General features: G+C 46.4%; 1 protein-coding gene across 9 annotated transcripts in view; it reads left to right on the top strand.

Moving 5' to 3' along the window:
- BRDT (bromodomain testis associated) overlaps nucleotides 1-11,649 on the top strand; it is a 351,401-nt gene that overhangs the window by 33,436 nt on the left and 306,316 nt on the right. For 4 of the 9 annotated variants that reach the window (XM_063939907.1, XM_063939904.1, XM_063939899.1 and 1 more), the window contains exon 2: nucleotides 3,029-3,314. The exons of 2 other annotated variants lie outside the window; for them this stretch is intronic. In XM_063939907.1, coding sequence (XP_063795977.1) covers nucleotides 3,126-3,314 — 189 coding nt within the window. In that variant the 5' untranslated portion in view covers nucleotides 3,029-3,125. The remainder of the gene's footprint in view (nucleotides 1-3,028; nucleotides 3,315-11,649) is intronic. 3 more of the 9 variants (XM_063939900.1, XM_063939902.1, XM_063939903.1) reach the window with 1 other exon arrangement.

The following is an 11,649-nucleotide window of genomic DNA, read 5'->3' as shown; positions in this document are numbered from 1 at the left end:
CACTGTGGGGCAACTTGTATCTGGCACTATTGGGGTCATATGTGTATCTGCCCCTCCCCCCGTATGTGTATCACGCCCCCATTTTCATTGGCCATGCCCCATGTTGCATTTGGCCACACCCATTTTTTACTGCACGCGCCTTCGGCGCGCACAGTACCCGTAAGACATTTTTTGTACTTGCACCACTGAACACAACTTATATTAGGGTGGCTGCACAGACCAGGGGTGTCTATGCAGTGGTTTACACAAAATGCCTCTGAGACAACCTATTTTCTTGTTGGGTGTTTTTTGCAACTGGATCAGAACTAGCTACTTGATAATGGAGGGGAATCTGGGCAGTGAGTTCTGCTTTTAGTGTGGTTTATTTATGCATTTGAGGCCTTGGTGAATTTAGCATATCATATCCTGCCAGGAAAATGCTGTAGTCTCACAGGGGGCGATTCAGAGGGTTTTTTGGGCACCCAAAGTAATGGGCTCTCATGGCTCATTGCCATTGCTCTCATACATTATCAGATTTTCATTCCAACCATAAAGATTGGACAGATAATTTTATACTGTGTATCCAGCTTTAGAACTCTTCAAACTAATGATTTACAGCTTGCTAAATATCCTGAGATTATCCTGAAAACCTGAGCTGGGATGCTTTGGGAGGCCCTCTTTCCCGTGTGCACTTTTATAGGATCAAAATGAGACCACTGAGAAGCAACCTATCTGACTGGAAGGTTTTGAGGCAACCTGTCCCTGATGGAGCAATTCTGTTGTTTCTCTGTTTGGACACGACTACTGCAGACGCCCATGTATTTCCACTCACCACCCCCCTTCTGAGGAGATGACCAGAAATGTGCAAACTTTTCGCACATTTTCCCTGTCTCACACAATAGTTGAGACGGGTTTAGCAGCTTTACGTGGCTAAGCCTGGTCTCTTTGGACACTACCAGCGCAAAAAATATTGTACACAGTCAATTGAATTTTTGCCCCGTCTGAAAAGATGGGCAATTGGGCAAAAAAAAATATTGAATCACCCCCGATATGTGTAACACACTTTCTTGTAGCGGCAGACATGCAGGTCTAATCACAAAGATTTTACATAGAAAATACTTTATTAGTTGTCCTTGATTAAAAAATTCTATTTGGCTTCATACTACATAAGTACAAAACGTGCGGTGTCTATTGAATACAGCTTTAATTTGTTTCCTACAGTATTTAATTTATATTGCAGTAAGAGGGGGGAAATTCAGTTGTTATATCGCACCCGATCTCCTGTCTAAAGTGACAGGAGATTGGGCCGATATTCAATTGTTCTTTTTCATTGCGCCCATAAGTGTTGGGTTTAGCCGCGTTAATCGGCTAAACCTGACCAAACTGGGTGTAACGCAAAAAGTGCAGAGTCACTTTTCACTCATTTTAGTTCGCCACCCCCGGGGGTTGCAAGCAGAAATGCCGGCACTGGAAGCAGGTCTCACCTGAACAGAGCTACAATTGAATTGCTCCATTGGGAGCCATCTAGTGGTGGCCAGCATCAATAACAATTGAATTTCCCCCTTATTTTTAAGCTTTCTGTTGGGTAGAAACAACATAGAACAGTGATGGCTAACCTTGACACTCCAGCTGTTGTTGAACTACACATCCCAGCATGCCCTGCTACAGTTTTGCTACTTGGCCATGCTAAAACTGATGCAGGGCATGCTGGGATGTGTAGTTCAACAACAGCTGGAGTGTCAAGGTTAGCCATCACTGACATAGAAGCATTCCAAGCTATGGGGAAAGTTTACAAAGCAACACATTTCAAGCTGCCGTGATTTCAGCAGTTTTAGTTCCTGGATAAAAAGGAGCAATAAGTTTTAATCCAATGCTAGGTGTGGTTTTTTTTTTTTTTAGATTATTGCCTCTCTAAATCCAGTGTCCAAAGCTGTCCACTTACAACTTTGCTTTTTTTACAAATTTGGCACAACATGCAAAACACGGCTAAGCTGTTTTTCACGAGTAGCGAGTGTATGAATTTTAACATTTTTGTTTGCCATAATAGAATATGTATAAAGTAACATATTAAAGAAGAAAATTAAGAAAAATCACAAGGCATTGCTAAAACTCTGAGTCTATGGCATGCAAAACTGTGCCATACATGGTGGGATATAGCAAAGATGTATGTGGACACATCTATGTCCTGTGCTAGCTTATCCCACCCCCTTCCTATCAACTACGGTCACAGTAGAAAAGTAGCTGTTGTTGAAACTGTGTTGCTACACCTTGCAAATCTGTTAACCCTGAATGCTCGTTAACACCTTTCTGCTTTTTTATACTATTCACAGCAATAAATGAACATACGACAATGCACTGGCTACAGGGCAATTGAGTCAACTCGGGTTTGGGGTTAAAATTGCGGTGGACAGGATACCGTTGGTCAGAATACCGACAGGGATCAGGAAGCAAGATACCCCCCCTCCCCCCCACACCACCACCATCAGCAGCCTAACCCTAACCGGTACCCTGTGGTGCCAAACCCTAACCTCCCCACAGCCTAACCCTCCCAATGCAGCCTGACCCTCACCGGGGGTGCCTAACTCCCCCCTCCCCACAGCCTAAACCTAACCCTCCCAATGCAGCCTAAGCCTCACCGGGGGTGCCTACCCCCCCCCCCCCCCCTTCCACGCAGCCTACCTCTCTAACGTCCTGGCAGTCACTCGATCGGGATGCCGGCATTGTGATCCTAATCGGTATGCCGGCATTCTGATCAGTGTCGGGATTCCGGCATCGGTCTTTTCCGACTGGATTCCGTCAACTCAACAGTCCTATTCCCACCTTGTCTTCTAGCATTTTAGAACGCAGCATGCCCTGTGTCTCGTGTGTTGACATACTCTCTAACTACAGATGTATTGATAAAAGAAAGTAGGAAACATATTACATTTTTTTTATATCCTGTATTAACTGCTAATGTTTATCTGAGATTAGATGCCTTTTAAACAAATAGAAATATTTGCTTTTCATAAATGTGTTATGTAGCTAAAATACAAGTGTTTGTCTCCTTCAGATTTGCTTCATAAGGAGCTGTTGTCTCTTCAGTGATCATTCTAACATTTGAATTGCAGAGGAAGGAAAACTAGTGACTTAAACTGAATTGATGCACCATGTCAAGCAGACAGCTGCATATATCTATTGTGAATCCACCTCCACCAGAATACATTAATCGCAAGAAGACCGGACGTCTGACTAACCAGTTACAGTATCTGGAGAAGGTGGTGTTGAAGGCGTTATGGAGACACAACTTTTCCTGGCCATTCCAGCAGCCCGTGGATGCTGCAAAGCTGAACCTCCCAGTAAGGCAATGATCTAGGACCATGTGACATTTACAACATACAGTAGCTGTTGCTTATGCGCAGTGGTGGTAGCCGTTTATTGGGTTGACCCAATATTAGCCAAACCATTCACTAGAAATAAGTAACCTCACAGAGGCATAAGGAACTACAGTAATTGAACCAAAATAAATATGTCTATTATTTCAACTCCCAAATTGGCTGTCGTCCTGTTGAATAGGTGACCTTCAATTTTATGTGTAGTAGGGTTGGCTGGTTCAAACCAGATGGTTTTTATTTTAAAAAAATTGTTCTGTTTTTTTTGTTGTTATGCTGTGGCTACTTGCAAGGCGCTGTGTCTTCTTAAAAAAAAAAAAAAGCCTATTATAAGGGAATCTCTGTGCTATTATTCTTGTTGTTTGTGGTCTTCATTTGAGCGAGCTGAACAAATGCAGCAAATTCACCCACACAATAGCGTTATAGGGAGGGTGAACAAGATCACAGAGGTTCTAAATCTGCATGGCATCAGCTAAGTCCCCACATACCCATAACAATCTTACAGGACAGGAGAAAATCACAGCTAACATTCTTATTTTAAATCTCCTCTATCACTGAGTGAACTTTGTACATTTTAATATGTTTAGTCTATCTACATATATTAAGATGTAATAGGAATAATAAGCAGTAAAAAAATGGTTTTATTGAAATTATATCAAAACCTAATAACTGACTGTTAATGTTAGAAAGCATTAAACATGGTTGATCAAGGTTTCTAATACATAGCAATTTTCCACAGCAATTAATATAATAAGCAGGATTTTTTTTTTTATTAAAACATCAATGCATAAAAACAAAACTGGTTAACCAAAATTGTTTTTTCTCTTACGTCCTAGAGGATGCTGGGGACTCCGTAAGGACCAGGGGGTATAGACGGGCTCCGCAGGAGACGTGGGCACTATAAAGAACTTTAGAATGGGTGTGCACTGGCTCCTCCCTCTATGCCCCTCCTCCAGACCTCAGTTGATTCCTGTGCTCAGAGGAGACTGGGTGCATTACAGGGAGCTCTCCTGAGTTTCTCTGAAAAAATAATTTTGTTAGGTTTTTTATTTTCAGGGAGCACTGCTGGCAACAGGCTCCCTGCATCGTGGGACTGAGGAGAGAGAAGCAAACCTACTTAAGTGATAGGCTCTGCTTCTTAGGCTACTGGACACCATTAGCTCCAGAGGGAGTCGGAACACAGGTCTCCCCTCGCCGTTCGTCCCAGAGCCGCGCCGCCGTCCTCCTCACAGAGGCGGAAGATAGAAGCCGGGTGAGTATAAGAAGAAAGAAGACTTTAAAGGCGGCAGAAGACTTCAGATCTTTCCTGAGGTAAGCTTGCTCCCACTCACACACACGAGCAGACACTGATGGGCGCAGGGGGGGCGCCCTGGGCAGCAATATAAACCTCTAGGACTGGCATATAAGTATATATAGGCTGCGGAGGCAGTAGTTATAAAAATCCCCCGCCAGTTATACAAAATTGAGCGGGACCGAAGCCCGCCGCTGGTGGGGGCGGAGCTTGGTCCCACAACGCTAACCAGCGCCATTTTCTCCACAGAGTACTGCAGAGAAGCTGGCTCCCCGGACTATCCCCTGCTGAACACGGTGACACAGGGCTGAAAAGAGGGGGGGGGGGGGGGTGCACTTGTAAGGCGCGGTGAGTGTATTACACAGATAATTATATATAAAAAAGCGCTATATTATCTGGGAATTTGATTCCAGTGTCAGTTGGCCCTGGGTGTGTGCTGGCATACTCTCTCTGTCTCTCCAAAGGGCCTTATTGGGGAACTGTCTCCATATAAATATATCCCTGTGTGTGTGGGGGTGTCGGTACGAGTGTGTCGACATGTCTGAAGCGGAAGGCTCATCTAAGGAGGAGATGGAGCAGATGATTGTGGTGTCTCCGTCGGCAACGCCGACACCTGATTGGTTGGACATGTGGAATGTTTTAAATGCAAATGTGACCTTATTACATAAGAGGATGGACAAGGCAGAGTCCAGGGAAAAAGCAGGGAGTCAATCCATGGCTTTGACGGTGTCACAGGGCCCTTCAGGGTCTCAAAAATGTTCTCTATCCCAAATAGCAGACACTGATACCGACATGGATTCTGACTCCAGTGTCGACTACGATGATTCAAGGTTACACCCAAGGGTGGCCAAAAGTATTCATTATATGATCATTGCAATAAAAAATGTTTTGTATATCACAGATGACCCCTCTGTCCCTGACACGAGGGTGCGCATGTATTATAATTTGTTTATGTATTCTGTAATTGGGCGCTGCGGAACCCTTGTGGCGCCATATAAATAAAGGATTATAATAATAATAATAATAAGGAAGGTAACCTTTCCCCCATCTCATGAGCTGAACGAGTTATTTGAAAAAGCTTGGGAAACTCCAGACAAAAAGCTGCAGATTCCCAAGAGAGGATTCTTATGGCGTATCCTTTCCCTGCACAGGACAGGGTACGGTGGAAATCCTCGCCCAGGGTAGACAAGGCTTTAACGCGCTTGTCCAAGAAGGTGGCGCTACAGTCTCCTGACATGGCAGCCCCCAAGGATCCTGCTGATCGCAGACAGTAAACTACCTTAAAATCTATTTATACGGTGTGCTTTACTCAGACCGGCAATAGCATCGGCATGGGTATGTAGCGCAGTTGCAGCTTGGACAGCTACCTTGTTAGCTGACTTTGATACCCTAGATAGTAATACAATTTCTCTGACGTCCTAGTGGATGCTGGGAACTCCGTAAGGACCATGGGGAATAGCGGCTCCGCAGGAGTCTGGGCACATCTAAAGAAAGCTTTAGGACTACCTGGTGTGCACTGGCTCCTCCCCCTATGACCCTCCTCCAAGCCTCAGTTAGTTAGATCTCTGTGCCCGAACGAGAAGGGTGCACACTAGGGGCTCTCCTGAGCTCTTTGTGAAAGTTTTAGTTTAGGTTTATTATTTTCAGTGAGACCTGCTGGCAACAGGCTCACTGCATCGAGGGACTAAGGGGAGAAGAAGCGAACTCACCTGCGTGCAGAGTGGATTGGGCTTCTTGGCTACTGGACATTAGCTCCAGAGGGACGATCACAGGTCCAGCCTGGATGGGTCCCGGAGCCGCGCCGCCGGCCCCCTTACAGAGCCAGAAGAGCGAAGAGGTCCGGAAAATCGGCGGCAGAAGACGGTCCTGTCTTCAGATAAGGTAGCGCACAGCACCGCAGCTGTGCGCCATTGCTCTCAGCACACTTCACACTCCGGTCACTGAGGGTGCAGGGCGCTGGGGGGGCAGCGCCCTGAGACGCAATAAATCGATAAAAACCTTATATGGCTAAAATAAATGCATCACATATAGCTCCTGGGCTATATGGATGCATTTAACCCCTGCCAGAACATACAGAAAAACGGATGATAAGGCCGCCGAGAAGGGGGCGGAGCCTATCTCCTCAGCACACTGGCGCCATTTTCCCTCACAGCTCCGTTGGAGGGAAGCTCCCTGGCTCTCCCCTGCAGTCACTACACTACAGAAAGGGGTTAAAAAAGAGAGGGGGGCACTAATTAGGCGCAGTATAAATAATACAGCAGCTATAAAGGGGAAAACACTTATATAAGGTTATCCCTGTATATATGTATATATATATATATATATATATATATATATATATATATATATATATATATATATGTGTATATATATATATATATATATATATATATATATATATATATATATATATATATATATATATATAGATATATATAGATATAGCGCTCTGGTGTGTGCTGGCAAACTCTCCCTCTGTCTCCCCAAAGGGCTAGTGGGGTCCTGTCCTCTATCAGAGCATTCCCTGTGTGTGTGCTGTGTGTCGGTACGTTTGTGTCGACATGTATGAGGAGAAAAATGATGTGGAGACGGAGCAGAGTGTCTGTAATAGTGATGTCACCCCCTAGGGGGTCGACACCTGAGTGGATGTACTGTTGAAAATTACGTGACAGTGTCAGCTCTGTATAAAAGACAGTGGTTGACATGAGACAGCCGGCTACTCAGCTTGTGCATGTCCAGACGTCTCATGGGCCGTCGGGGGCTCTAAAGCGCCCGTTACCTCCGATGGCAAATACAGACGCCGACACGGATACTGACTCCTGTGTCGACGGTGAAGAGACAAACCGTGTTTTCCAATAGGGCCACACGTTACATGATTGAGGCAAAGGAAAATGTTTACACATTTCTGATATGAGTACCACCAAAAAGGGGTATTATGTTGGTGAGGAAAAACTACTTGTAGTTTTCCTGAATCTGAGTGTGTGATGATGCGTGGGTTTCCCCCCGATAACAATTGATAATTTCGAAAAAGTTATTGGCAGTATACCTTTTTCCCGCCAGAGGTTAGGGTGCGTTGGGAAACACCCCCTAGGGGGGATAAGGCGCTCACACGCTTGTAAGAACAAGGGCTCTACCCTCTCCTGAGATGGCCGCCCTTAAGGATCCTGCTGATAGAAAGCAGGAGGGTATCCTAAAATGTATTTACACACATACTGGTGTTATACTGCGACCAGCAATCGCCTCAGCCTGGATGTGCAGTGCTGGGTTGGCGTGGTCGGATTCCCTGACTGGAAATATTGATATCCTAGATAAGGACAGTATATTATTGCCTATAGAGCAATTAAAAGATGCATTTCTATATATGCATGATGCACAGCGGAATATTTGCCGACTGGCATCAAGTATAAGTGCGTTGTCCAATTCTACCAGTAAAGTGGTCAGGTGATGCGGATTCCAAACGGCATTTGGAAGTATTGCCTTAAAAAGCTGGGATATCCACGTTTGTACCCCAGGTCGCCTCTCAAAATAAGACGCCGTATTATCAGGCGCAGTCCTGTTTGGCAAGCGGACAAAAGGGTTCCTCTTTTCTGCTCGTGACAGAGGGAGAGGAAAATGGCTGCAGTGATCAGCCAGTTCCCAGGAACAGAAACCCTTTTCCGCCGCTGCCAAGCCCTCAGTATGACGCTAGGGCTTTACAAGCTCAGGCACAGTGGGGGCCCGTTCTCAATGAATTTCAGTGCGCAGTGGGCTCACTCGCAAGTAGACCCCTGGATCCTTCAGGTAATATTTCAGGGGTACAAATTGGAATTCGAGACTTATTCCCCTCGCCGTTTCCAAAAGTCTGTTTTACCGACGTCTCCCGCTGACAGGGAGGCAGTTTTGGAAGCCATTCACAAGCTGTATTCCCAGCAGGTGATAATCAAGATACCCCTCCTGCAACAGGGAACGGGGTATTATTCCACACTATTGTGGTACCGAAGCCAGACGACTCGGTGAGACCGATTTTAAAATCTAAAAGCTTTGAACACTTACATACAGAGGTTCAAATTCAAGATTGAGTCACTCAGAGCAGTGATTGCGAACCTGGAAGAAGGGGACTACATGATGTCTCGGGACATCAAGGATGCTTACCTTCAGGTCAAAATGTACCCTTCTCACCAAGGGTATCTCAGGTTATGATACAGAACTGTCACTATCAGTTCAGACGCTGCCGTAGGGATGGTCCACGGCACCCCGGGTCTTTACTGAAGTAATGACCGAAATGATGATATTCCTTCGAAGGAAGGGAATTTTAGTTATCCTTTACTTGGACGATTCCCTGATAAGGGTAAGATCCAGGGAACAGTTGGAGATCGGTGTAGCACTATCTCAGGTAGTGTTGCGGCAGCACGATTGGATTCTCAATATTCCAAAATCGCAGCTGGTTCCGACGACTTGTCTTCGGTTCCTAGGGATGATCCTGGACACAGTCCAGAAAGAAGGTGTTTCTCCCGGAGGAGAAAGCCAGGGAGTTATCCGAGCTAGTCAGGAACCTCCTAAAACCGAACCAAGTCTCAGTGCATCAATGCACAAGGGTTCTGGGTAAAAATGGTGGCTTCCTACGAAGCAATCCCATTCGGCAGATTCCACGCAAGACTTTCCAGTGGAACCTACTGGACAAATGGTCCGGGTCGCATCTTTAGATGCATCAGCGGATAACCCTGTCACCAAGGACAAGGGAATCCCTCCTGTGGTGGTTGCAGAGTGCTCATCTTCTAGAGGGCCGCAGATTCGGCATTCAGGACTGGGTCCTGGTGACCACGGATGCCAGCCTGCGAGGCTGGGGAGCAGTCACACAGGGAAGGAATATCCAGGGCTTATGGTCAAGCCTGGAGACATCACTTCACATAAATATCCTGAAGCTAAGGGCCATTTACAATGCTCTAAGCTTAGCAAGACCTCTGCTTCAAGGTCGGCCGGTGTTGATCCAGTCGGACAACATTACGGCAGTCACCCACGTAAACAGACAGGGTGCCACAAGAAGCAGGAGGGCAATGGCAGAAGCTGCAAGGATTCTTCGCTGGGCGAAAAACCATGTGATAGCACTGTCAGCAGTTTTCATTCCGGGAGTGGACAACTGGGAAGCAGATTTCCTCAGCACGACCTCCACCCGGGAGAGTGGGGACTTCACCCAGAAGTCTTCCACATGATTATAAACCGTTGGGAAAAACTCGACAGGTATTGCGCCAGGTCAAGGGACCCTCAGGCAATAGCTGTAGATGCTCTGGTAACACCGTGGGTGTACCAATCAGTGTATGGGTTCCCTCCTCTGCCTCTCATACCCAAGGTACTGAGATTGATAAGATGGAGAGGAGTAAGCACTATATTCGTGGCTCCGGATTGGCCAAGAAGGACTTGGTAACCGGAACTTCAAGAGATGCTCACGGAGGATCCGTGGCCTCTACCTCTAAGAAGGGACCTGCTCCAGCAAGGACCTTGTCTGTTCCAAGACTTACCGCGGCTGCGTTGACGGCATGGCGGTTGAACGCCGGATCCTGAAGGAAAAAGGCATTCCGGATGAAGTCATCCCTATCCTGATCAAAGCCAGGAAGGATGTAACCGCAAAACATTATCACCGCATTTGGCGAAAATATGTTGCGTGGTGCGAGGCCAGTAAGGCCCGACGGAGGAAATTCAACTGGATCGATTCCTACATTTCCTGCAAACAGGAGTGTCTATGGGCCTGAAATTGGGGTCCATTAAGGTTCAAATTTCGGCTCTGTCAATTTTCTTCCAAAAAGAACTAGCTTCAGTCCCTGAAGTTCAGATGTTTGTTAAAGGGGTACTGCGTATACAGCCTCCTTTTGTGCCTTCAGTGGCACTTTGGGATCTCAAGGTAGTTTTGGGTTCCAAAAGTCACATTGGTTTGACCCACTTAAATCTGTGGAGTTAAAATATCTCACAGGAAAAGTGGTCATGCTGTTGGCTCTGGCCTGGGCCAGGCGCGTGTCAGAATTGGCGGCTTTATCCTGAAAAAGCCCTTATCTGATTTTCCATTCGGACAGGGCGGAATTGAGGACTCGTCCTCAGTTTCTCCCTAAGGTGGTTTCAGCGTTCACCTGAACCAAACCTATTGTGGTGCCTGCGGCTACTAGGGACTTGGAGGACTCCAAGTTGCTAGACGTTGTCAGGACCCGGAAAATATATGTTTCCAGGACGGCTGGAGTCAGGAAATCTGACTCGCTGTTTATCCTGTATGCACCCAACAAGCTGGGTGCTCCTGCTTCTAAGCAGACTATTGCTCGTTGGATTTGTAGTACAATTCAGCTTGCACATTCTGTGGCAGGCCTGCCACAGACAAAAAAATCTGTAAATGCCCACTCCACAAGGAAGGTGGGCTCATCTTAGGCAGCTGCCCGAGGGGTCTCGGCTTTACAACTTTGCCGAGCAGCTACTTGGTCAGGAGCAAATACGTTTGTAAAATTCTACAAATTTGATACCCTGGCTGAGGAGGACCGGGAGTTCTCTCATTTGGTGCTGCAGAGTCATCCGCACTCTCCCGCCCGTTTGGGAGCTTTGGTATAATCCCCATGGTCCTTACGGAGTTCCCAGCATCCACTAGGACGTCAGAGAAAATAAGAATTTACTTACCGATAATTCTATTTCTCGTAGTCCGTAGTGGATGCTGGGCGCCCATCCCAAGTGCGGATTGTCTGCAATACTGGTACATAATTATTGTTACCAAAAAATTCGGGTTATTGCTGTAGTGAGCCATCTTTTCTAGAGGCTCCTTTATTATCATGCTGTTAACTGGGTTCAGATCACAAGTTGTACAGTGTGATTGGTGTGGCTGGTATGAGTCTTACCCGGGATTCAAAATCCTTCCTTATTGTGTACGCTCGTCCGGGCACAGTATCCTAACTGAGGCTTGGAGGAGGGTCATAGGGGGAGGAGCCAGTGCACACCAGGTAGTCCTAAAGCTTTCTTTAGATGTGCCCAGACTCCTGCGGAGCCGCTATTCCCCATGGTCCT

This window comes from Pseudophryne corroboree, chromosome 9 (assembly GCF_028390025.1).
Source record: "Pseudophryne corroboree isolate aPseCor3 chromosome 9, aPseCor3.hap2, whole genome shotgun sequence".
NCBI lineage: Eukaryota > Metazoa > Chordata > Amphibia > Anura > Myobatrachidae > Pseudophryne > Pseudophryne corroboree.
This window is presented reverse-complemented; position numbering and strand designations above follow the sequence as displayed.